Raw genomic sequence first — 27,112 nt, forward strand, 5'->3', positions numbered from 1 at the left:
TCTGTGTCACCATTAAGATTTTTAAGAGACTTGACATGTTTAGCTGCAGTACTGTATTCACTGCATGTATCTGCTGGTCACCAGACTCTGCAATCTGTGTCATTAGTTTGTACTGGCAATGAGAGCTATAATTTCAGTGAAGTGTTGCTCAGTCCTGGCTCTGAGCTCTGTAGGAGAAGCAGCATGCTCAGAAATCTGTGCAAAGACCTTCAGAGGTATGCATTCACCTACTGTTAATTCTCTTCTGAAGATTTAAGTCAAATAAGTTCTCCTCTATCTTCACCCAGCTGCCATCCTTCTCCAGTGCTTTCACCAGCCCCGGGCTGCTTTGGTGTTGCACAAATCTTGTGCTCCTTTTCCTGTGACAGTGAAGCTGTAGACTTTGATACTTGAACCATGGCAAGCCTTTTCTCTTTAAAGTGTCGGCACCAGTAACCTCCCTCAGCTGATGCCAACCAGCATCTCACTCACCAAATGGCACAGCCCTTCTGAAAGAGAAGAAGTGTAATGATTTTACAACCATAAACCTGTTCAGCAAAACATGTTTTCTGGTCTTTTTATTATCTGCAGTGTGCTAGGTAGAATGAGGTGTCACACCACTATAATTGACTTTTTGTTCTAAACTCCTTACAGAGGGATCTGCACCTGCAGCTTTCTCTACAACCACATGCAGAAAATACTGTTTCAGACAAGTGGGTGCAATGTTCACCTCTTAATGAGAAGGGCTGGGGAAATGTAGGGGCATTTACATTTTGATTGAGTATTGGGATGCTTGACTGATTCCCATGGGGGGGTTTTTTGAGCCGCCTTTTCCAGCCAGTGAACTACTCTACTGTTTGGCAAACCCTATAGGTTTCATGTCATGACCTCAGCTTTCTGTCAAAACAGTAAATAACTCCATCCTGTGGTGTCAAAAGATTATTTTTCCTTCAAGGCAGTGGTATAAAGCTGTATGGAAGTAATGCATCTCCATTGTTAAAGAATTGAGTAAAACCAGTTTATTTTTTTCCTGGATCTCAATGAATGTGTTTTAAAGGAATTATCCTGATGCTGGAATAAAATCTTTCACATCAGGAGTTGTAAAAATGCAACTCTGACAGAAGGCTGGCACCCATCTGGTATCAACCTTACTTTTCCAGGGTATGACTCTGTGTCCCTTGGATGGTGGACTTGGAATCAAGAGCATTTCTCTGCTGAGTGTCTTTGAATGGCAGAGGATCACTCACTCTCGTGGGGGAAAGCATTTGGGGTTAAAAAGTGCTTGTGTGGACACAGCATCAGTCCATCTCCATCTGCCAGTTCCTTGATTCGGGGCAGGGCTCAGCGCCTGTAGCATGCATGGGCTTTGTCATGGGCTGGAGCCCATCCATGAACATCCCATCCATGCACATCCCTCTGCTGGAGGAGGCAGAGCAGCCACGTTGGCCAAAGGCTGCTTTCATGTTCTCACCTCAGGTTTCAAATGTAATTGAGCTGAAACAACAGTGTGTTGCCACCAACACAGACAAGCCTTTTCTCTGCCCTGCCTTCCCCTTCCTTTTCTTATGGATTCTCCCCATCTGAAAGCTGTCATATGTACACTAATGAAAAGACACCAAAGATGCATTTTAATATGATTTACAAAATAGTTTTCCCAGCTCTGCTCTTTTTTTTTCCAATTGTGAATATTTACCCATCTTCATGGAATTGCTGTCTTTTTTCTGTTTAAGACATGTAGGTATGATATTTTACAAACAATTGTCTCCTTTGTGAGGAATAAGGGTAGTTTAGTGTGTCTAACCTACTTTTGCCCAGAAGGCTCACAGTAGCTGGAAATACCACATGAAAAGGAGATCACGTGTAATTAAAAAATTAAATAAAAATTGTCTTTGCTGCATGTTCTGCTTTACAGAGTTGAAAAATAGAACTTCTCTGAAATTTTCTCTGGGTTTTTATTATAGCTTTATTCCTAATTTGGGCTTTGTTCCAAGCAGTTGAGTGTTTTGCAACAGAGTGAAGTCTATGGGAGGCAAAAGGGCAGGGCAACTGCCAGCCACATTCAGAAGAAAAAGATAAATGGAAAACTAAGAATAGCTCTGCCCATTTTCAGGGAGGAACCTTCCATCTGATGAGTCCCTCACTAGCTCACCATAGTGCCTCAGCAGGTGATTCCTCCTGTCCTTGCTTTGCAAGTTCAAATTCCCACGTACCTCCAAACCGTGATGCTATGCAGGAATAGAGAACAGGTGTGTGCCACAGAGGGGTGGATGGACCTGTAACAGAGACATCAACGTCAGTGCTTCTGCCTGGTGTGTTCTGTAAGCTGTCCTGGTCTTGTTTGTCCATTTTTAGTGTTTGTTTTCAGACACGTGTAACGGGAGGTAACGCACAGGGCAGGGGTGACTCTAAGATTATAATCCTCTGTGTTGTGTAAATGCCCTGATTGTGGGAGATGATTCTTGTTCCCCCTGCCCATACAGGGCAGTGGGGCTGGCATCCACCACTTGTGGCAAGTAGTGATACTTGTCCCTGCATATCCTCTGGTCCCTAAGGCATAGTTGTCTGCCTCTTCTCCTTTTTTTTTTTTTTCCTTTTTTGTTTCCTGGTTGTTTTTTTTCTTTACTTTTTCAGTGTGGTGCTCTTACTTTCTAGCAATGAAAACACTCTCAGTGTCCTTTTCAGCATTTCTGTTAACCAATCCCAATCTTTAAAACAGGAGTGTACTAACAGAAGCTACTTTCACTATTTACGCACTTAATTTCTAATGTAGACCAGGCATGGCAATGCTGCTGTGTGTCCTGAAAGTCCATTTAGTACAGTGATATTTTGACACAGATCAGTAACTCAGACTGCAATTAATTTATTGCATATTAACTTGTTTTGGCTGCTAGGATGATGCATCCCTTACACTGCTGGACCTTTCCCCTGGTATCAGTTATCAAAATTACAGTTAAGTCAATCAATGCTTTCTGTTTATCTCTCTACATTTATATTCATATTTATATTTCTGTCTGTAAAGTAATAGTAATTTGTGAGTCTTCAGGATTTTATTGGACTCACAGGATGCTGTTTTAATACATCTTTCAAAATAGTTTCCTTCCAGAGTCCAAGTGTAGACTGACCTCAGCTTTAGGAAAAAGTCACTCTTTGCCAGGGAGTAAGAGGCATGGAATTGAAGTTAATGTTTTGCTCAGTGTTTGTCCCAGGGTGCAGTGAATTAGCAGAACCTTCTTGTACTAGGTGGAACAGAACAAGAAAGCTGTTAACAAAATATTTCCATAGGGTGTAATTAGGAATGGGAGAGGTCATCTGCATTTCACTAGATTTCTTACTGTCTAATCCCTTCTTCTAGTGTTTACAGAGCCTGGAAAACTGCTTTTATTACAGCCTTTACTTCTGACTGGTCCATGAGAGGGAGGCTGACTTCAGCATGTCAGAAATGGGCAGAAGAAAAAATATTAATTTACAAGTTGTTGAATAAATAAGCACCCCTGTGGAGACATCTGTTTTTCTGGGTGTAGAGTTACTTTGGCTGGGTAGGGCTAAGGATCTCCTGACTTGCTTTAAGCTGGGTTGCAGAAACAAGGCTTTTGCAGGTCTGCTCTTACAGTTTCATTGAACAAAGCCTCTGCAAAATCCCTGTGTTATGAAATATTTCCTCTCTGTCGTGTCCCAGACAAGAGATGGCATCTGCAGAGCCAGAAAAGGAAGTCCTTGCCTTATAGAGAGAGCTCTTGGTGTGACACAATGGCTGATATAAAGTGTCGGGGTAGCTGAGTCGAAGGCAAAGGAACAAAGGAAGATCAAGATTCAGTGTCTGTCTCAGGCAAAAGGAAAGTGGAAAGTGTCTTGGGGATGGACAAATTTAAGGCTGCGCTTGTTCTGGCTGGGGTAGGGGATGCTCTTGGTTATCGCAATTTCTCCCGTGAAAACAATGCCTTAGGTGCAAAAATCCAGCAGGAGCTGAAGGAAATTGGAGGGCTTGAGAACCTGGTGCTCTCTCCCGACAAGTGGCCAGTAAGTGACAACACGCTCATGCACATGGCTACAGCTGAGGCTGTCATCACAGGTAGGTACAGCGGGAATAACAAACACAGTCTGCAGAGGAGCAGACCTGTCAAACTCCTGCATTTCTTAGAATGAGCCTGATTGTTGGGGAGATCATGAGAAAGTGTGTCAGAAATGCTGCTTATGTGAATGATCATGTGCATTAGTTTAGCTGTCCCATGAGTATGATCCTATGACCATCTTACAAACTGGGGGGGGGTCTTGATTTCTGGAGTGTGGTGGGGCTCTTCCTATATTTTCCTTAGAGATATACAGTTGGTTAAAGCTTAAAGAATAAAATACCACATGTCTAGCATAACATAACATAATAATTGCCAAGTAGATTATCTGTATGCTGGAGTACATCAGGGAATAATATAGCCACTAGAGAGTCTTCTGTAACAGATAAGAACTCTTCTGAGTGCATTTTTTACATGTTTGTGTCCAGAACTCCAGGCTGGAGTAGAGTTACCTTAGTACTTATTTCAGGCTAAAAGCACTAGTGCTGTCTCCTCTTTGCTGCCCCAAAGGGTTGCATCTGCAAAAACCTATTTGTTTTATAAGCAAGGTCCATGTCTTTAGTCCAAAAAGTATCCTAATATGATGTATTTATAAAGAAATCTGTTAGAATAGTGGGAGTTATTATTAAGATGTCTTCTAAAATCACAATGGTTTGGGAGAGAGCATTTACTTTTTCTTAAGGTGTGGGTAGTCTTTGTAAGATGAAAAGTGTTTGTATCGACACCTTACCCATCAAACGAGAGCTTTTTGAGACTGGCAAGATCATAGAAAGTACACCAGAAGACAGTGACCTCTCTACAGTGTTTTGCCTCTTCAGAATGATTCAAATTTTTAAAAAATCTCTGTAAAAGTATTCCTGATTTTACTTAAAACTCATGACACTGCATAACTACCAGTAGCAGAAGCTCCCAATGTAGCTAAGTATCCTTCACATCAATGAGAGTTCCTTTGTGCTAGTATTCCACTCCTTTATCTGCCTGCTTCCAGTCTGCTCTAAATTTAGTAGGTAGAGATCAGTTGAAGAGTGTGTAGGACACTTCATACTTGGCTATTAGCTAACCAATGGTTTAAGGGGTAGCTAATACACTAAAGATAAGGGCAAGATGTCAGCCTATCAAGAAAAAAGATGACTAGCATATTTCTGAATATAGGCTATGATTAAATACGTATCATATGTTTCTTGCTTATTGAGCTCACTAAAATACTAACTTCTGGGTAATCAAGTCACTTAGACCAACAGCAAAATAATAATTATTTTCTTAGATATAGCCTGTAAATTGCTCTAAAGAAGAAAGTTTAAGCTACTGTTTCCATTGACTGTGTTTATCCTACACTCTCATTTCTTTGCCCTCATCAGACAAGCATTTAAAAAGGTGTTTTCATGGGCTGGAGAAGAAACAGCAAGATGGAGTAAGGAATTTTAGTAAAAAATCTTCATTTCACAGCAACATTGGTGAGTGGGATAAAACAAGTCCTTCTCCCGGCTTCCCACAAGGGAAACAAGAACTGCTCCTGCCCACAGCTGTGTCTTCTCCTGACATGGGGAGTGCAAAAAAACCCTATGGCTTGCTCATTGCTCAGCCTAGGTGCCAAATCACCCACATCAACAGAGTGATGCTAAGGAAGGTGAATGTCTGTGAGGCTGAAAACGTCTGCCACCAGCCCTGGAGACCTGCCCTTACTGCTGTGGAAATGTGGAAACAGATTTTAAAGAATATATTGGGTGACTGGAATGTTACTGGCCAGAAAAAAGAAAAGAGGGGAATTAAGCAATAAAAATATCTCTGTCGTTCACTGCCCTGCTCCCTGCACATCCTGTTTGCCTGCCTGCCTGGCTGCTGGCCACAGCATTCCCTGGACACTCACCTGCGGGCAGTTGCAGGATACTTGTAGGCTGGGACAAACATGCCCGTGGTTTAAAGCCATGAAGTCCTGTTGTCATTGCCGGGGCACTGCCCTCGGGGGAGTTCCCAGCCTGGGGCTGAGGCAGCAGCCAAGCTGAGGTGCAGGCTTGTGTCAAAGACAAAGGCAGTTGTCACCTGGGAAGGGGATTTTGGGCAGCGCTTTGGCAGCTGCACAGAGAACATCCCAGGAGGGCCATGGCCACAAGCGACCGGTGCTGTGGGCACTGCTGTAGACTGAGCTGGTGCTCCCCAAACCCACCATGTGCCCTGATTGAAAGCTGATCTGACAATGAAGGATAGACAAAATATCTGCTTTCCAGGAGGAATCTGTCCTGTAAGGGGAGGAACATGGACAGCGTCATCAAACCCAGGGAAACTATCTCTGTAATGACAAAAGCATTGCCGTTTTCCTCTTCTGCTTACACATGGGCTAAAAAAAATAGGAGTTCATTTCTAAAGAAAGAACCTGTCCTGTTGATGGCTGAGACAGCAATCTGGCTCCAGGCGTGGGAACCATGGTGGGTTTGAACAGCCTGGAGGTGCTGGACCACAACAACTCTGTGCTCTGAGGACAAGGTTTCTGCAGGAGCTGCCAGGCAGTAAAACCTGCTCCTGGCTCCCATCTGGATAAACTGTGACACCTGCCTCCTAAATCTGGAAAGAGCTGGCAGCTTGAAAGTGTCTTGTTTCTTTAGGATTACACGTGGGATGGCCAGTGTAACTAGTAGGTATTATTTTATGTGAAAGAAGAGGAATCTTTATTCTTCCCTTCATCTTCTTTTATACCTGCCTCTATAACTGGTACTTCAGAATGTCTCTTGCTTCAGGGACTCCAAGCTTTCTCTTAAGTTGTGGATTTCCAGAATTCACCATCTCTGACAAAATGAAGATATTTTAAGAAGAACTTCCAATGCTGTGTCATTCAACCTGTGCAACTAACCAAGTATTAAATGGGTTTTCTCCAAAGATGTAGAAAATACATAAATGGATAAATGCCTTTGCCCTCCATTTGCACTGATTACACAGCTGTAATAGATGCCAGTGGAAGGTTTTCCTTGACATGAGTCAAGGGTAGCACTCTTCAAGACCAACGACAGACTACACCAGCCAAGAGAAGCAGCAATATTGAAGAATCAGTCTATGTTTAACAGGGGAAAGGTTCCTCCTTAGACAAGACTGTAGGAAAAATAATCTATAAACAGATATCGTTAGTGAACTTATTACTGAGAGAAATTTATGTGCTGGAAACTGTCTTCAGGCAGTAGGGATTTCCTACTCTTACTGATTTTCATAGTATTTGTTTTAAAACCTCACTGTTCACAATATTATAAGATATTTGGATCCCTGCATGAAAGACCTACAAATTTTAGACAAAATACAATTAACATACAGATTTAAATAAGGAAGTTGTGAACTTGCTTTTGTATCTAGCTATACATCCCTCTTGAAGTGATTCTGTAATGTGATAATTTAAAAAAAAAAGAAAAAAAAGGCTTTAATTTTTAAATTGGATTCTCATTATTAAAGGCAGGGGCTGAGCCAGGCACAGTTGGCTTTACCCAGACCCTATGTCACCTGACAGTTATCATCTCTGTAATGACTTCACACTACAGAGCTTAGATAAAGGCCCTCAGCAGCTACTGTTGATTAACAGGATGCTTCATCATTCCAGTGAAGGAATTAAACATGGAAATAAAAGGAGGGAAAGATGAGAACTGAGAGACAAGACCATTCTCCCTCCAGCCCAGTGTTGTGTTGCGTAAAAATGTGACAGTGGCACAAGAAACATGAGTTGGTATATTGGAAGCGGAAACAGGAATATTTCTCAAATGAACAGTGAGCTGTTTTCTGTGCTTTTTTTCTCTTCTGCCTTCGCACAACATCCTTCTCTTCCGTCCTCTGAGCAGATTACTGGTGTTTAGAAGACCTGTACCGGGAGCTGGTGAAGCGCTACGTGGATGCTGTTGACAAGCTCTCGGGCAGGCGGCCGGACCCTGCCACCATCGAAGGCTGCAGGGAGTTAAAACCAGACAACCACCTTCTCGCCTGGCACACGCCCTTCAATGAAAAGGGTACGGTACTGCTTTCCTTTCAGAGGCCCTGGCTAGAATAATGCATGCTCTCGATGTCTGTGGCTATATGGAAATTGTTTCCTTTTCCCCCCTGACATCAAAGGCCACTACCCCTGAAACGTTTCCATGTTCGCCTCAGGATGACAAGAGACCTGCCAAGAATTCCTCATGTAGGGCACTGTGTCCTCTTGTAAGCAAACCCCTCCCTCTTTAACATCTATTTAAAGAGACTTTGTCCTTGGCTCTGTGCCTCAGGGTCCAGATTTTTGTCCTTGAGTTTAATGGTTATTTTAAGAAATATTTTCTGCCATTTTTCCTTTAAATGTTTGTAGGCTTGGTTCTTTTCAGTGACACCAGATCTGAAACAAAATACCAAACCTGTAAATTGCTCTAAGTACTAACATGTTCACTAGAGGGAAAACAGACTTTTCTCCATTTGGATGCCCTGCTAACAACTATGATTGTTTTGTTGGTAATCTCTAACATTCCTAGCCTAATTTACCTATGCCTGACCCTCTCTTTCTTTCTCTTTGTGATCATTTACATCTGTGAAAAAATGAAATTAATTAAAAATCATTTACTTCAATGAAAAACATTTCCACATCAAGTAAAATAACACGCACACAGCTATGTGCACACACAAACACACACAGTGCAATTAATCTGAAAGCCTGTAGAGTCACTCCATTATCAGAGGAGGGAGACCCAGACAGTTGCAAAACAGTGTCGGCTCACACTGATGGTGCCTGTGTCTGTGTGATGCTCAGCCACTGCAGAACACACTGCCTAAAAGAACTGCATATTGATGCAACACCATGGCAAAGACCCGGTGGCACAATGCCATAGTTATTTCTGGGTCTCTGCAGCCAGTTTTCTCTGACAAAGAAAGCATCTCTCACTTGTCCTCTGCTCCTCACAACAGCTGCTGGGAGTGAAAAGGGCGTATTCTTCCCACCCTGATATCAACCAGCCAGATCTGAGTTGTCATGTGTTTTGTGACTGACAGTGGATAAAATTTGGCAAAAATAATAGTGGGAGCTGCTGTTGACCCCAGGTAGCTCTTAACATTGTTCGACAAGCAGTTGAGTATGGCTGTTCCCTGGTCCACCATGGTGTTGGAACTACCTCTCTTCTTTCAGCCTTCCTCCTCCCAGCTTTCCATGATGGACTATCTGCTTTGGGAATACTATGGGCTAGAAGAATCTAAAATTAATTCCTACCTTGAGATCTGGCAGCTAAAATCCACCTTCTCCATCTAGTCTGACAAATAAGCATCCAAAACATTTCAGAAAGCCTTTATTTCACCCTGAGAGCAGAAGAACTAGCAACCTGGAGATGTTCTGACTTCTATGGGACCCAACACTGCTGTGGACATGATTAACTTTTAATTGTATTTGCACAAAATTCTTCTTGAGGCAAAAACATGCCACAGGCCTGGGATTCAATGCCTGGGATTGAATGCCTAGCAGTCAGATTATATTTTGGATGGGCTGGAACCAAAAGGTTTGCTGATTTGCTGGATGGGCATTCTATCTTATCTTGTTTCCAGCAAGATAATTAATGATTCATGTGCCAGCCTTCATGGACTTATCTTAGGTAATTTTGCATTGCTTATAGATGCTTCTCTGCTCAGATTCTTATGGGTTTAGTCAGCACACTGAATCCCTAAGTCAAACTGCCCTATGTGTCTCTGCCACCTCATGTCATGCTCATTGCCAGACTCATTGCAGACATGCCTGGGTTATGTGACCACCAGAAAACCTGCCCAATATTGTCTAAATTCTAAATTCTCTCCATTGAGTGTTTGCCTCTCTTCGTCTGTAAGTATTTGTTTAAAGTTTTAATGAAGATGAGTCTGCTGTTTCTGAGACATTGTTTGACCCACTGCCAGAACTTCAAATTGTTCAGAAGAGAACCAATGATGTTGTAGAACTGGAACCAAAATCTGAGTAAGGTAGTACCACCTGAGCCAGACATTTGCTTTTGGAGCCACTGCAAAAGGCCAGTCAAATGGTGGGTCAGATAGCTGGGCTCTACCTGTATTTACCTGTATGTTTATTTCAGCCCAAGACTGTTGCATCCAAGCAGGCATTTATTTGCATCTGTGGAAGCAACCTCTGGGCTTCCTAGTAGCACTTGAGAACTTTTTGCTGGTGGTATTGCCAGAGGATCATGAGGAAAAATGCAGAAATTTGAAGGGAAGTTGAAGAGAAGGTTAACTGCAGATGCACAGAAGATAAAGTTGTCATGCAGAATGATCTGTAGTCACAAAAGGTACATCCTCTTCAGGGCTTAGCAGCAATTATGCTAATCTTTGTAATTCTACAGGTGTAGAGTGAAGAAAATCACACTGAGGTATGACACACTAAAAAAGAATAATATAGTGCATAAATGAAAAGGAAAATAACTGGGAAACATGGATAGGTACAACAAAAATTCACTGTCTCCTCCAGGACAGCAACTAGGGACTTCAAATGAAACTAGTAGGTCATGTGTTCAAAGCAAGAAAACAAGAAAAAAGACTTCTTGACACAACACCTACATAAGCTGCACAACAATATGCAGATGCTACAGTTCATATGAGTTCAAAAATGAGCTGGGCAAATTCACCCAGGGGAAAGCCTTCAAGGGTTTTTAAGCAGGAAGATGAATAGTCAGCTGCCTCCTGGATCAGGGAGACAAATTATCAGCAGCTTAGTTAGTACAAAGGGATAATGTCATTGTACTTCTCTTTTATTCTTTATTGAGTAACCTCTTCATTATCAGACATGATGAGCTGGCTTGACCTTTGGTCTGGTCATGGAGGTTGTCACATGTGTCACCCCTGTTGCTTAGACTAGTCTTGCTGTCCTTTATGTCCTTAGCTCAAATGGTAGATGTAATACATGAGAGTTAGCTCCCTGAAGCTCTGTCTGGGTTTAATGTTACTCTATGTGATGGAATTTTTTGTTACCAAGTCCACTTGTCTAATTTTGCAGAAGGTTTTAATGGAACTTCCCAGACTTTAGGAATGCAATGAAGTGGGAAAGCCAAGCTACCTCCAGGCCAGCAGTCAGATTGCTGTAGTACATCTTCCACTTTGGATATAGTGAGAGATGTTATTTAATTAGCAGCTTTGTGTAGTGCAAGAGCCTTCCCTCTTGGATAACCAGCATGGCCTGTGTCCTTTGGAGAAACCAGGTTTGCACAGTGAAGATTCTCATCTGCTATCTATGGCAGCAGATGGTTTAATGAAAAGTTTGATCTTGCAATCAGGAGAAGATATTTTCTCACAGTTGACTGGTGCCCTGGAAGACTGGATTTCCTTCCTGACTCTTCCTTGTGGTTTCTATGTCATCTGTGGGATAGGCACAGTTTTATCTGCTCCTGGATAGCTGCTCTCAGAGGGGAAGAAGAGCTCTTTTCCTAAGAGGGAAATTCAGATGCTGCACCAGGAAACACCAGCAGGTGGTTTATGTTAGTTTGGCTCAGGCTTCAGTTTGGCTTGAAGTAGATGTCACTGCCAACCTCACTACCTCTCTTGTATCACACTCATAATCTTAGGACATTGGAACTGGAGCCACTTGGGATGAGACCTAGTGGCAAGAGATGTTCCAAAAGAGCCCCTGGTGCTTTTCTCTCACACCAGACAAAGCCCAGTGGAGCAGCTGAGGGCCCTTCTCCAGATAATTGACTGAAAGCTCTGACCCTGGCTTCTTGAAATCAGCTGCTTCAATTCACTCTGAACCCTGAGTTGCTCCTACTATGCCATCATACACACTAATGGACATACTGCCTTTCTCCATGCTGCCTGTCTGGGAAAGATGAGGAGATTGGGCTCCTAATGCAGGTTCACATAGGCTAAAATTAGGTAGCATAAATATGCCCCTTATCTCCCAGGAACCAAGAAGAGAAATGCTGATTGCTCTCAGCTATTCCCAAGGTCACTGGGAAGTGTGATTGAACAAAGACAGCGCTGAAAAATGCCAAGTACTTTGAAAAATCGAAGCCTATCCATCTCAGCCTGGTCGCCTGCAATGAGTTAATGCTTTTTTGGGCATTGGCTCACCAGCTGCAAAGAGGAGATAATCACCTTACTGGTGCCTGGTGAAGATAAGCTCATTAAAACTTTTCTGGGATCCTAAAATTACTGTGATAAGTACTGCAGAGAAACTCATTAGTACGTTTAACTCCATTCAATTATGTGTTTAAAAGTTGAGCACCTAGGATCACACACTCAGTGCTATGGATTAAAAAAAAATATGAATTAGCTATTAATTCTGAATTATCTATTCAATAAATAAATTCTGTGCTACGTGGAGGTGGAGGTTCCCAAGACTAAGTTTGGTAAGTGTAGGCTGGAGCACAACAAGCACTAATTTCAGGTTGCATGGGAACCTTCAGTTCTGACATTGCCTAACTTTGTAGGAGTTGGCTCTGTAGTCTTTAGTTTCTTTTGGACACGTTATTTTTGTACATAGCAGAAACTGGTTAGGCTCTCCAGGATGAAACATGCATTAAAACTGAACTGTGAAGCTCATATAAAGTGTTTTAACTGCGTGCTTATAGCTATAAAATAAGGGTGTTCGGAAATGTATCTGTTTCTCAAAGTACTGTTTCTGGTGTGGGCACCCAGAACAAGCGAAACAGCAGTGTCAGCCAAGAATGAGTGAAGATGGGATGAGGGTTTGGATCAAACAAGTCCTGTGAACAAGAGAGTTCACAGCTTTCTGAACCCACTTCACAGCATTTGATTATATTGGAATATAATATACCTGTAAAACCAGAATGATTATGTAGGAGCAAAATTCCTTGCAAGAAACTTTCAAAACTTGTAACTCATTTTGCTCGGTAATTTACCATTCCATGAGGAATTATCTTCCTACATATGACTGTGAAGTGTGCTTGTCTCATATTTTATCAACATATTTCTGTGAGATCAGTCTCCTTTTAAATGCTTGGTGTTATCCTTTTATTTTAGGTTCTGGATTTGGAGCTTCCACAAAAGCCATGTGTTTAGGGATGCGATACTGGAAGCCAGAAAGGCTGGAAACACTTATTGAAGTGAGCATTGAATGTGGACGAATGACTCATAACCACCCCACAGGTAATGCCTGCACTCTGGCATCCCCTAAGGCAGCTTTGTTCTTCTGCAGGAACTAACATGGCTCCCCTGGTTAAACCACTTCTGCTATGGAGGCTCCAAGTCCTCAGTCTGAACCTTGCTTGGTTCACACATACATGTGTATGTTATTTATATAGGCTTATGTATTTGCTTGATTATTATGCAGACAGTATCCTCAGGCATAGTTGTTTTCTCTTCTAAAATCCCAATATCTAAACACAACCTGCTTTGTTCAAAGCATATTCATGTTAGTTGCCCTGATCAAATTTTAGGATTCGTGTGTATCTAGATGACTCACTCTTACCATGCAAATATATGGTTCAGGGGATAACAACATTTTTCTCTTGGCAGGTTTTGTTATATCCAATCACTGTAGGCAAAGGTAGTAAGCCAAAAAGACCTAACTCCACATATTTTAGGATACAATTTGAAACATTTTCTAAACAAAACCTAAATAAGCAGATTTAATGTTGGTTTTAATATTCAGGTCTGTCATTTTGATAATTTTATGCTATGTAAACTTGTATTCATTCTGTCTGTTTTAAAGAGCAATTAATAAAACCATAATAAATGGTGACATGTTCAACACACTCAGTGGTATGAAGCAGTCAGAAAAGCCATCAGGATGCCATAAAATTAGAAGAAAAGGCTTCAAAACAAAACAGAAAATTAGGCTTGTCTGTAAAGTCCATGGTGCATTAGCAGCCGTAAGAATGCTTGTAGTCTGTGTCATCGTGTCAGGAAGAGCTTATGAGACCCAGAAAATGGCAGCAAGGAGGATCCCACTTGTCATACACCATCCATACAATGAGAAGTTACATCCAGAAAGAGTTTTCATCTGGGAAAAGAAACAAGTGCCACAGCAGGGAGGCAGGAAGGAGAGGGATGCATGGACCACATGCACCCCACTGCCATCCTGAAATGTGTCAGGGAAATGCCAGTTGTGATCCTCATAACTCAGACTCAGAAGACCCAACCAGTGTGTCAGCTGGCACTGAAACAAGCAGACAAAGGAAATACTTCCCCATGTTATGCACAGTGAAGCCTCAGACCTTGCTGCTAAGGCAGCTGTAAAGTCCACAGGTATGCCTGGGTTCAAAGGAGACCAGGCAAAGAGGCTGTCTTGTCAAAATCAATCAATTAATGAATTAAATTTAGGCCCCTAAAACTAGCCTAGCTGGTCTAGGGAATGGAGAAGCCAAACCATGTAGGGCTTCACTCTGTGTTGTGGAGGCAGGCACCTTGGCTGTGTGCGCTTTCCTCCCCAGCAAGGAGCAGCAGTCTGTGTGAGGGCTGCTGTGAGCAGGGGCAGCAGGGTAACAGCAAAGGGCATGGGCAGCCTGGGGAGTGGGCAGGAGCAGGCTGACAGCCCCCAGAAAACCTTCAGGGCACACCCTGCCACCTGCCACCCTCTGACTGAGTTGTCCCACTTCCCCCTGCTAGTCCTTTGATTCACACTCTAAACCCTCTGCTGCCACCTTCACAGCAAATGTGACCATCAAGGATCTTTGGCATTTGCTATAGATGCCGTGCATCTGAGTGAGACCCTTTGGGCTGGGTCTACACGGGCTGTTATTATTTATGAAAACATATATGGGACCCTAGCTGGATGTGCCTTGGGCCTGAACCAGTATTGCAGGTCTTGTGGCAGAGGGAATTAGTGATCACCTCATCTGGACTTGTCACCTCCTAAAATAATTTTGTTTTACCTTTAGCAAAACACACAAAATTTGTGATTAACTCTATGCATGAGTGAATGTTTTTGGACTCATGCACTGAGAGAAGCACCTGCGTCAATACTTTGCTCACATGGGATTTAATTAAATGACTGACTGCTTTTCTTAAGCTTCTTCTGCACACTGCACCAGGTTGATTTTGTTGTCCTTGACAGAATACCAAGGGCAGAAGCAAATATAAGAAATGAGCTGACTGTTTCTGGTGTCATGGTAGTGTTGAGTGCCCATGAACAGTTATAATATTTGTAATATTTACAATGATGAAATATTTGTAACCAGAGTTACAAATAGAAGACCAGCATGTCTTTCTTGAACAATTTCTTCTCTCACCTAAGGGGACATGGGTCTGTTCCCTTAGAGTCAAATGAACCAGAAATAGTGTTAGATCTAGCAACCACCACTCTTGGGCTGGATGATGCTGTAAACAAGCTAATATAGCTTGTAATTGAATCACTTTGTACAAGTCAATTATTTCATATGACTTCAATTAGAAGATTTTCAGTATCCCATTGGTAGATGGTGTTTATTTTTGACCCCTACCTCAATTTCTATCACATTACACCACTAGAACAGAAGCTCCCTCCTCTGTAAGATAAGTCGTAAACCAATGGGCAGCAGTCATTAGCCAATAATCTTGACGTGCCACAAGTCAGGCTGCAAACAGGCAGAGATGGTTTGTGTACATTTGTTAATCTACCTGACAGTCATGAGGCATTCCACTGGTGATTTTATGAGAAGAAACAAGGACAAAAAGGATGGTACCAGCACAGATGCGCACTGGTAATCCTTGTTATTTGTGAATTCCAGGTTTTCTAGGGTCCCTTTGCACAGCCCTCTTTGTGGCATACGCAATACAAGGGAAACCCCTTGCACAGTGGGGAAGAGAGATGATGAAGGTTGTGCCAATGGCTGAAGAATACTGTAAGAAGACCATTCGTCACATGGCAGGTACTGAGTCTGGATCAAGAGTTTGTTTTCTTAAAGCTTAGCTGGAAAGGCACTGAAGAAATGTTGTTCCCTAGTCTTTACATCTTGCTGCTTTCCCCCCCCCTCCTTCCTCCAAAGGTTGTCCTTCTGCTCTCTGTGCTCAGAGAAGTAAATGTCTCACAGGCGGTGCCACCTTCTTCTACTACCAGTTAGTTGCCTGGTGAATTGGTGGAAAAAGTACAAAGCAAAATAGCAGTGACTGTGCCCTACTGCACAGTTTTATTTTTAGGGAATCTTCAAAGATTGCTGGGAAGGGGGAGGAAGGAAATTATATTTAGCAGGTTATTAGGCAAACTGACTGCTGAGGTTAATTATTCAGCTGCCTTCCATCAATTAGTGCAGTTCAGCATCTCCCAGAAGAAAAACAACTGACACTCCTCATCCTGCCAGGAAAGTTTCACCTGCAGATACCTCCTGGCCAAGAGCTAGCTTTTGACTACAATTCAGATTTGACTTGTTGCTTTTCTGAACAAATAGTAAAGATACAACATATTGTATCCTTGTTTAAACAACTGAGTGTCACCCAACTACTGAACTTGATACTACTACTTTATTATGGCTATGCACATGGTCTTTGGGACTAAGTACTTTAGTCCCCTCTTGCTAGCAAGTGATTTTTGCAATGTTGAGACATGCCATGGACAGATGAGTATCATCATATTGAAACTTCAAGGAAAGAGATTAAGGGGTAACTGTTGAGAAAGACTAAATTCAGTAGAAATATTTACTCAAGAGCACTCAGAAATTAAAACTTACCCCTGAAGAAAAGCTGCTGCTTTAAAATCTGAAAGGAGCCCCAGGAAGGCTCTCTGAAAGACCCTGTGTTTTCATCTGTGCCTCATTGCACACCAGGATTTTTTTTAGCAGAGACCCATGAGGAGCAGGTGCAGGATTAATGTGATTGAGCGTCCTGAGTGGCTCTGCAGCAGGTCCCTGTCACTCCACCCGAGCAGGACCCCTCGGTGTGGAGGTATGTGTGCTGGGCTCCTGAGGCATGCCCTCCAGCCACTGCCGGTATTGTTGAGCTTCATCCTATTTTGGTAGGGGGAAAAGTGCCCTGCATTAAAGTTAAGCTCCTTGGCTGCTGAGATGCACTGCAAAGAAATCCTGCCAAACAGAGTCCTCCAGTTTTAGAAAATCCTATTTTAGCTATATTATCCCCCCTGGATAACAAACAGCGAGTTTGTTATCCATGTCACAGAGAGTTCCACTCTACACTGCTCTCTGATATCCAGTTACAATTACTGGATTACAGATAGTTCCATGGACCGGAATGTGACCATCACCTCGGCTGGGCTCGAGGGATGGTGCAGAGCCTTGCTAGGGTTAGTGGCATGGGATTCTGACCATGCTACAGGTCCACCCAGCAAAAATCTCCTTCAGCAGCTTGATCCCTCTATTTCTGAAACTATGGAATAAGCACCTTGTTTGTTAAAATGCTACATAGAAAGCATTCATTTTTGGAGCATTTATGGTTGTGGCTGTAAATGCTCTTTCACTCTGTTTTTGTAAACACCTCCCCTTTTTAGGGTTCTGGTGAATGATTTCTTTGAAATGAGGCCAAAGTGGGTCATAGACTCAGAAAAAAAGGGTAGCTGGACACTTCCAGGTGTCTGGGGCATGTGGTTGAATGCTCATCACTGGCTGGGGCTTGGGCACTGGCAGCTGACAACTTTGTGAAAGTATCAGGTCCTACAAAGCAGCTTGGGGTTTTTACAAAAAAGGCCCTACTTAAAGATCTTAATTGCCAAAGAGAGTCACCACTGAGGCATTTTAGGAAAAGAAGCAAAACTGGATTACATCCTTCAGGTGAATGGTTTGGTTGTGTGTATGCTTCTCAGCCACTTGCAGCACACACCCCTGAGCAGACAAGCAGGAGAGAGACAGGGGAAAAGTGGGAATGTTAAATTTTATTTTACACCCATAGTCCTATGCCAGATTGCTCATTTGCCTTGGCATACTTAGCCATCTGGGCCACCTCACTGTTCCCTAACTCCTTAACCCCCTCATCTTGCCAGGCAGGGTTTCCCTCAGGCCTCAGTTCTGCAGGCACCAGCTGCCTGTGCATGTGCTTAACAGTCCAGTGTGACTGACTTAGGTGCCTTTTCAAGCCTTTATGAAAAGGGTGCACCAGAGCATTGTCTTGAATATAAACTAAATTTACTAAGTTTATTTACTTGGGAAACATTAAGCATGATTAGAGATCCCTTCTCAAAGTGACAGAAAAAAAAGAAGAAAGACATTTGGTTATTTTAAAAAGCTTATTTCTATGGGTACAGTTAGCAGATGTGCATGTTGTTTATGCCTTTGCTACATCTGATATGTATTGTAATATATACAAATGGGAATTTTGGACTTTCTTATCTGTTTTCCTGAATGATCACACAATAAATGCAATGAAAATAGAACAGAAATACTGGAGAATTTATGCAATTAAAAATTGATAGCTGAGGTAGGTGGGAAATTTTATTTAAGGTGTGGAAGAATTTTTAGGTATTTTTTAACCATAGGAAAGGGATAAAAACGGACAAATAATTGATTATTTTATTTTTGTTTACTCTTATCTTTTCCTTGGAGTGCACTTCAGTAAATTGTTGTAAAATTTTGTCTTGATGTATCTTAAATGACATTAAAATAGCACAAAATTCTCAAAGTATATTCTTAATTTTCTTCATCCTCTATTTTCAATTAGATGTCCCACTCCATACATACTTAGTATATATGCAGTATCTTACGGTAAAATACCTGGGGTTTCATGTCAGTCAATACTGTCATTATCCTTAAAATACATTAAAGTAGAACTGAAAATGTTCTCAAAAATGAAATACTACATCATTAATTTCTTTTGCCTTCAGAATATCAAGAGCACTGGTTTTACTTTGAAGCCAAGTGGCAGTTTTATCTGGAGGAGAGAGAAATCAATGAGGAAAATCAGAATCAACCTGTCTTTCCAGCCAACTATGATGCAGAAGAGAGAGAAAAGGTAATTGCAACTTCCAAAAGTTCTTGGGTTGGCTCTGAACCAGCAGGGGTGTTTTCAAAGAGACACACCACTATTTTTCAACTTATTCCACTGCCAGAGTAGTCAGGAATTTTTTTTTCCCTGAAATTTCAAGAAAGTAAAAATTACTCCCATCCTCGACTCAGGTTGTTAATTTTTTTTTTTTGTAAAGCAGTTACTACCAGTCCTGGGTTTGTTGCAATGGGAGAAAACAGTACAGAGAGTCAGGCTTAACGGTTTGGTACCCAGAGCAGGTACAAAACAAGGGCCATGGTTGTCTGAGGGCGGAACAGCCAAAAGCTCTGCCTGGAGCTCTCATTAAAGCCTAATGGAGCTGTGGCCAGAATCCCACAAAAGTACCCCCAGGAATTAGAAGCTGGATTTAGTCATGTTTAGTGGAGGGTGTCCTGGCCCGTGGCAGGGGATTAGAATTCAGTGGTCTTTAAAGGTCTCTTCTAATCCAAACCAGTCTATGATTTTTTGGTCCTTCAGGCAGAAGACAGACATCCCAAGTGATTGATTCACTGCCAACTTGGGCTGTGCCAAGCTAGTTTTGAGTGTCTTGAGAGATGGTGTTTCACCACATTCCATGAGATACTATTTCATAATGGACATGATCTTTTCTTTGCTAGTTATATCTTCTTAACTCGGGAGAAATAATGTGTCTTCTTCCCTGCTGTTTACAGCTATCTGATATGGGCTGGCACTCCCCAAAGCTCTCCACTTAGCAGCTAAGCAATGAGTATGTGGTTCTTGTCACCTTTTGCCATAAATCAATCTTTTTTCCCCCAGATTATTTAAGCACAGTTCTATGCTGAGAAGTCACTTTGTGTATTTTCAGGTGATTATCTGTGCAGTGAAGGGTGCCTATGGAAGTCTGATTGACTGTGGATATCAAGAAATTGCTCACTCTAAATGTAAAGAATAGATTCCCTTCCAGGTTTATTTTACTAATTCAGTGCCATGAATTTGCTATTAGTTTCATACTCCTTCCAGTACTACTAGAGTCTCAGCAAAGCAAAAAAGGAGAGATTAAACCAAACGGTAATTTCCCATTATCATTTCAAGAGAGAACTGTGTGACTTCCTAATGCAGAAGCAAAATTTACCTTCATTACCTTAGCCCAACTATTTTAGCCTACTGGGCTATTTATTTTGATGAACAAGAAAGGAGAGATGGTGCTTGACTCTCAAACTCCTCCACCAGGCAGAGATCATAATCTGGCAGAAGTTGAGATGCTTCATTAGTGTGCTAATATCTATGGACAGCATAGATGAGGAGAAGGTGACCATTCTGCCTGTCTTTTTACCAGGAGTGCCTTCCTTTTGCCTTCCCTCCAGACTAGATGTTCCTTTGTGTTTGGGAGTATAGCCAGCTGCCTTTCCACATGCTGTTAACAAAGCACCAGTATCTGGCACATCTCTTGCCACATGTCACCATGTGCATGCTCCTGCTTGGCCAGGTGCACCTTTCTGCAGGCACAGTGTCAGCTGTATATGAAAGTGAAGCCCTCAAATGTGGCTTGAATTGATCCAAGCATGTTTCAAAGGCAATTTCGCTCCCAAAAAGAAATCACACTTTGAAATGCTTAGCAGCAAAGGCCACATTCTTTATACGCTGGTATATATAATTTTTCAGTGATGTGTGTTTGGAAGATGTTAGATACATGGTGAATGGGCAGACACTGTTAGGATCATGTGAGATCAGCCTTGATTCTGCAAACAAAACACTGATGTGACTTGCTTTCCTGTGATTGTCACAATGTGCTACAGAATGAGGGAGAAACAAAGTCAAAATTGTCCAGGAAAATTAGACTACAAGGACCCTCTTTTCTTAAGATGGAGTTGCTTAAGCCAGCAGAGTGAAAGAACCCAGAAAGGAGGGGAAAACAAAGAATGGAAAGGGAATGCTAGCCAGCAGTGAGTCAGCTCTTGAACGGTGGGGAAGTCAGAGGCAGCTGTAATTACTGGTGGCAGGGGTTGACAGCAAGGAGGGGACATGTGAATTACCTCCTGGGCTTGGCAGTGCACGCTGACACCCCATCTAAGTCCTAGATCCTTTCTGGCCTACCCAAGGGAAGCTGGGCTGGTGCCACAGCACAGCACAGGGCTGCACAAAGACACTGGAGCTGAAAGGAGAAGGAAGGAAGTTGGGAAGTGCTGCCTTGGGGCAGCTAAGTCCTGTCAGGTTGAGCCCTAGGACGGCTATCCCCAGTGTAAAGCTGTTTCAGCAAAGCAAGATGACATTAGACATGTGCAGAGCATCAGGGATGAGGAGAAATAACCGGAGTGACACTTGAGCAGCCTGGCTGCACACCAGAATAGCCCCTCCATGCTGAGCCCTCCTGCCTTTGGTGGCATTGCATGTGTGTCTGTGCTGCTCCACCAGCATCCAAACTGCAGCAAAAGGGCTGGAAATTTGCATGGGCAGAGGACAGTATAAAGGCATAAACAATCTCTCTAAACTGTACAAAATGAAGAAAAAGAAAAAAGCATAGAGTGAAGCTGTAGTCTGACTCTGCCATGTTTGATGTATGTGTAGATAATCATCAACCATGTATGAAATAGCTCAGGTGAAAGTGAATAGAGAGAAATGCAAACCCTTCATACATGTTGCAGAAGCCAAGAGCCAGCGACATTCAACTTGCCATGATGTAAGTTAAACCTGAGGAAGTAAACCTGGCCATTTCTTAATAGGAAGGTATTTTTTAACTATAAATTTATTAGTGTTGAGGTAATTTGGGTATTTGGGGCTGGAGGTACTTGCTCTAGAGAAAATCCAACTTTTCTTTGCAAACCTCACTGTGGGCTTGGAGCTCTTTCTTCTTCCTTCTTGTCCTGGGGAAGAACTGTTTCTTACACTTGCAAATTATTTTTCCTTTTGTTCAACAAGTGCTTTTAGAAGAGGAGGGAAAAGGCTTGGCAAGAAAAAGACAGAGAAAGGGGCTTGAATTACACAGTCTGAAACTAAGGCCCTAAAGAAATTACTGGATCAGAACATTTTCACCCCAATGAAAACTTGTCTAATTGAAACATTTGCAAATGTGTGGGAAGGGGAGTTGAGAATATTCCCAGACGCAGGAAGGGGACTGATGAAGTGCGTCCTTACCAACCTTAATTTTTTATATGATAAGGAATTTCTAGGATGTGAACTTGAAATCTGTCTTGAGTTACTTTTTTGGCATTTCTGGCTTGCTTACACCAACCTCTTGGCCTGCCAAGCACTCAGTGCAGTAAGGTGGACTGCAGGTTTATAGCAGCAGCTCAGGCATCACCGGGACTGCTGGAGCTGCCGCTGTGGTTCATCCACGCAGCACCAGAGGAGCCACAGCACGGCCCCTGCTGCCCTTTCCCAGCCCCAGGGGCTATTCCCAGTGGGCAGGGGAGAGGCCAGCCTGGCGTGGCCGATGCCCAGGTCTGCAGGCCCAGTGCCCTGCCCTGCCAGCGCTGTGTCTCCCACAGACGTACCGGCGCTGGAGCTCCGAAGGCCGCGGGGGACGACGAGGCCACGACGCCCCCATGATCGCCTACGATGCCCTGATGGGCTGTGGTGGGGACTGGACAGAGCTCTGCAACCGCTCCATGTTCCACGGAGGTGAGGGTCCCCTGTGCCTCCCGCCCTGCTCCCTCGGCAGGCCAGCACGGAGCCCTCCTGGCTGCCAGCTGCCTCTGTTGGCCAATCTGCCACGCTGTCTGTAACATTCTCACCTCTGGTTTTAGCCTCTAAACCCCGTTCTTCTGGCAGCAGCTGCCACACAAGCCAGTTACAGCACTTTTCAAATGTTGCTTCATCCACATCTCATGGTTCCACCAGAGGTGCATGAGGAGTAGATCCAGCATGGCTTTCTAAAGGGCCGACAGATCCTGACACAACACAAACACCTTTGGCAAAACAACCTTTTAGCTGCATGTAATGAAACCAAGTTGGGGAGAACAATAATACAGCACCCAGACAAGTGCCAGCCAAATAAAATCCAGCACTTGGAGGCACACAATTAAGTACTTCTACAGCTTTATGAGATAGAACTTTCTTATTAGCAGACACATCTAGCTGGGCTTTTGGGAGAGCCAGCATAGCTGGGGGTAGGACCCCAGCCCTGACTCATCCCCTCACTCTCTATGCAGTGTGGGCTCTTTGAAGGGGCTCTGGGTATCTCACCTGCCCCAGCACAGTGCTGAGAGCTCACAGTCCCCCACTGCAGACCCTGGCAGGCACAAACACACAGGCACTGCCTGCACAGGGCATCAGTGCTCCTCAGCAAGGCTTGGTGTTTTACAGCCTGCACTGTGCTGTGCAGTGCTGTGAGGAGGGAAGGGATACTCTCCAGTCCAGGACCTTTGCTGTACAGTAGACACCCCTGCAACTATTAATCTGTCCTTTGTTCTTAGTTATGGCTAGCTGCCTGCAAGAGCTGCTGTGCTGGGGTAGATTTTCCCAAAACCAAGTGAGCTCCCAGCCCAGGAGTGCACAGCACAGTGGCATCCATGTGTTTGCCTTGCATCTTTCCCTTACTTAGGCATCCTTAGCCTTTAGGACCGGCCCAGCATGCTCCCATTGCGCTCCACCGGTGTGGAATGCTCCCTCCTCCATGCAGTGCAGATTTCAGTTGTGTGTGTGAAGGTGACACTAAGAGATCACTGCAATTGTGCTTAAACCTGCAGGGGAGAGCGCGGCTACCGGGTCCATCGCCGGCTGCCTGTTCGGCCTGGTTTACGGCCTGAGCAAGGTGCCCAAGGGCTTGTACCAGGACCTGGAACAAAGGGAGAGACTCGAGTTCTTGGGCGAGAATCTTTACCGACTATCCATGGAGGAAAAGTAAAGCAGTTTCTGCCATTTTCTCTTTCTATAAAGACTATATCAAACCCTGTAGATATCTGACTGGCATTTCACAGTGAAGGAAGTAGTCCTGAGTTAGTCTGAAGAGCTCTATGTACATCGCGTGCAAGTGAAGATAGCTGAGTTATTAGACTGATTAGAATTATTAGACTGATTAGATATATGTGATATTTGTGGGTTTTTTACTGATGTAGGGATTTCTAAATATAAGGAGTGCTGCTTAAACCTCAAATGGCAAAAAAGAAATAAAATGTCTTTTGACTGATTTCAGTCTAACTTGCTATAATGCCACTTCCTAAACAGCTGTTTCCAGTAATTACACATATGAAATTAATTTTCAGAACTAATGCTTTCTTGCAAAACTAATGGTAGTACCCACTCACAGGGATATTCTCTGTATATTTGACAATCCTTTCACCACTGTGTGCCTCCTTGTTCTCAAATCTAATGTGTCTGTGACACTTGTAAACCTAATGTCTCATGGATTAGCTTTTAATGAATCACTGATCCCCGTATCAGCACTGTGGTGTAAGGTATTGTTACATTAGAAGCTTCCAGAAAAGGAAAAGCCAACACTAAAAATACCTCCAAGGAACAAGCAAAGCATCAGTGTGTCTAAAATTTCTGATCAGTGTGTCTAAAATTTCCGAATTATGTTTTTATTCTTCTTCAGTCTTCAGAACAAAAGTTTCTCTAAAATATAACTGGCTGAAATATTTGTAAATAAATTAATCTTGCACTATTTTCTAAGTATCAGTCTTTATTTTTAGATTGAACAGATTATATGTTGCTGTATCAGTATCAGAATTTTTGGCTGAGGTCTTCAAGCAGTTGTAATAGGTCAACAGTTAGGCTGTGATACATTTCACAAGTCAGAGCACCATGAAAACCCCAAGAAGAAAAGTTACAAGTGCTTTACCTTTTTTCCTTTTTTTCCCCCCGTTCCCTTTATTACCTTTTGCTCTTTTTCACCTTTCCTTGCCTGGCTTAATCTCATCTCTCCACTCCAAGTTATTCTTCAATGTTTCTTGGTGTATTTTTTTCCATTTTTCTTTTTTTTTTTTTCTTTTTTCCTTTTCCCTTTTTTCTTTTTCTTCTTTCTGTTTTTCTTTTTTTTTTCTTTTTCCCTTTTTTCTTTTTTCTCTTTCTTCTTTTGGCTTTTTTCTTTTAAATTTTTTTTCTTGTCCTTTTTTTATTCTTTTTTTCTTTTCCTTTCCCCTTGCCTTCCCCTTTTTTCCTTCTTTTCAATTTTCCTTTTTCTTTTATTTTCTCATTTTTCAAGAAAACCAGCAAACTACAATTGGGTTAGAAGTTGCATACCAGAAACAGAGCAAACAGTAGGCCTTGATGAAGGAGATCCTAATGCTCCCAAGAGCAGCACAGGCACAAACACGGAATCCTCAGTGAAAGAATGCAGAAGTGAGCTCAGAATTTTTTCCCACATTTAACCTAATATTTTACCTTAGAAGTTCAGAAAGTGAGGTCTACGTAATACTTTCTAATTTCCACTGTGTGTGATTGCCTACGTGGTGTTGGTTTCTCCTGTCTTTCTCCAGCTGCTGAACTGTGTTTTAAAAAGATAGCTAAAAATACATGAGTACTTTCCTACGCCTTTTTCCATGTAAGCCATTGCTGGAATCATCACTGAGATGTTATGTGGCAGACACAGGAGCAGGTGATGCCTGTCAGTAGGAATAGCAGCCTGCATGAGAATGTCTGTATGAAAAGGTTTTCTGTACTCTGTGTTACCTCTCACACTGTTGTTTTAGCATGTTTTCTCTTGGCAGCTTTGCAAGGTGCTTTCTTGTTTGCTTTGGAGATGTGTTAAACCAAAGGCAGCAATTGTGTCAGTAGCTTTTGGTGCCAGAGAATACAAAGACTTTCTGAAAACATTGCTTCTAGTTTAGGATGCCTCTAGCACTCCTGTAATAAATTCAGCAATAGAGAAGAGAGAAGAGCATATTCTGCATAAGGTAGGAATTTCTCTAGTACTTTGGCTTTTCTTCTTCCTTTAGAAAAAAAAATAATCAGCCACAAACATTAAGAGCATTCATAATTTTTCCCACTTCACATTCTATCTAACCTAGGTAGGACCAAGTTGTGTTTCAGAGATCAGTAAGAGAATCCCATTTAAAAAAAAAGACTGAACCTTTAAAGCAGCATTTCTGCAGCTGTTGGGGTGAGAAGTTCATTTCGCTGAGCACACTCAAAAGGCCTGTGCATTGTTTTAAGTGGGCAGAGCTGCTCCTAGTTGTCTTCCTTATCTATGGGCAGGTCATTGGACCAAACACCACACAGAGCCAGGTAATGATGGGATGCCCAGGGATGAGGGAGGCCACGAGATCAAGCACTTTGCACACTCCAGCTCATAGCCATTTCCCCAGAGCCTATCCACATTAAGGCAGACTGGCAGCTGGCAGAGACCAATCTATAGATCTCTGACATCTTTTGCAGGTTGGACAGTTTATTCAATTTGTTTCTTGTTTTTTGATGAGGCTTCCATAGCGCTGTTTCCTTCTGCCCATGCTACTGTCCCTGCAACAGCCAGTCCTTTGGGCTGGCAGAGTGTCTAAAATGGTGATCAGATATTTAACATGAAATTCAGGATCAGGAGACAGAGCCTTCTCTTCTCCACACCAGAGACACTAAACCAGAAAATGCTACAACTTCATGCTTTTAGCATGCTGGCATGGATGCCACCAAACCCTGCTACTCAGCAGCATCTGGACCCCTAACAGAATGGAAAGGCTGGAGTGCACTGGTGCAGGAGGCAGCAGGCTGGTCTGGGAGAGAGTGCCAGCCCCTCTCCCTTCACCTTAGCACCTCAGTTCTCCCCTGCTCTTGACACAGAGGTATCCACTGCAGAGGTTTCTCTGGGACAGGCCAGCCAGAGGGATAGGGTTGCACTGCTGCTCATTAGCATATTAGGCTGTTACCACTCCAATGCTGCCTGTGATAAGTGTCCCCAAAGAACCTATAAATAAGTAACTAAGCAGCCTGTCTTATGCATCTTAATTACTTGTGGGCCAAGAAGACAGGAAACTTTTGAAGGTGGCCTTGCCTCCCCTGGAGGGCCAAGCAGTCTGTCCTTCAGACACTGAAAACCATGCAGCAGCATAAACCAGCTTCCATAAACCAGCAGCACATTGAGGCACATCACACGCATTAAAAAGAGTGGAAACCAGCATCTCCAGAGGAAGAGAGGGGTGAGGGAGATAAAGAGCATGTTAGGCCATTTTGCAGGGTCAGGGAGGAGCCCAAGTATCTGCCTTGTCATATGGCATAGCTCGCAGTGCTGGGAAGTGCATTCTGCTGGCACAGGGCTCCCCTGTGCATGAGGACTACCTGTCTGGATAGTCCCAATGGGATTACAATTTACTGTCTCTAGCTGATATAGAGGTGACTATATTTCATTGATAGATGAC

The 27,112-nt window shown here is 42.9% G+C and overlaps 1 protein-coding gene across 1 annotated transcript; it reads left to right on the plus strand.

Annotated features, from left to right (window-relative positions):
- Positions 1–3,834: 3,834 nt before the first annotated feature.
- ADPRHL1 (ADP-ribosylhydrolase like 1) lies at positions 3,835–24,389 on the plus strand. Its single transcript, XM_062487964.1, has 7 exons — positions 3,835–4,048; positions 7,859–8,023; positions 12,984–13,109; positions 15,671–15,811; positions 18,706–18,833; positions 22,313–22,445; positions 23,513–24,389. The coding sequence occupies exons 1-7, from the start codon at positions 3,835–3,837 to the stop codon at positions 23,668–23,670; spliced, it is 1,065 nt and encodes a 354-aa protein (XP_062343948.1). The 3' UTR covers positions 23,671–24,389.
- The last annotated feature ends 2,723 nt before the right edge of the window (positions 24,390–27,112 follow it).

Source organism: Cinclus cinclus, chromosome 2 (genome assembly GCF_963662255.1).
Source record: "Cinclus cinclus chromosome 2, bCinCin1.1, whole genome shotgun sequence".
Taxonomy (NCBI): Eukaryota; Metazoa; Chordata; class Aves; order Passeriformes; family Cinclidae; genus Cinclus; species Cinclus cinclus.

Coding starts and splice junctions, on each gene's coding strand:
- ADPRHL1 (XM_062487964.1), top strand. CDS start 3,835: ATGGACAAATTTAAGGCTGCGCTTGTTCTGGCTGGGGTAGGGGATGCT. Junction 8,024..12,983: donor CACGCCCTTCAATGAAAAGG/GTACGGTACTGC, acceptor CTTTTATTTTAG/GTTCTGGATTTGGAGCTTCC. Junction 13,110..15,670: donor GACTCATAACCACCCCACAG/GTAATGCCTGCA, acceptor TGTGAATTCCAG/GTTTTCTAGGGTCCCTTTGC.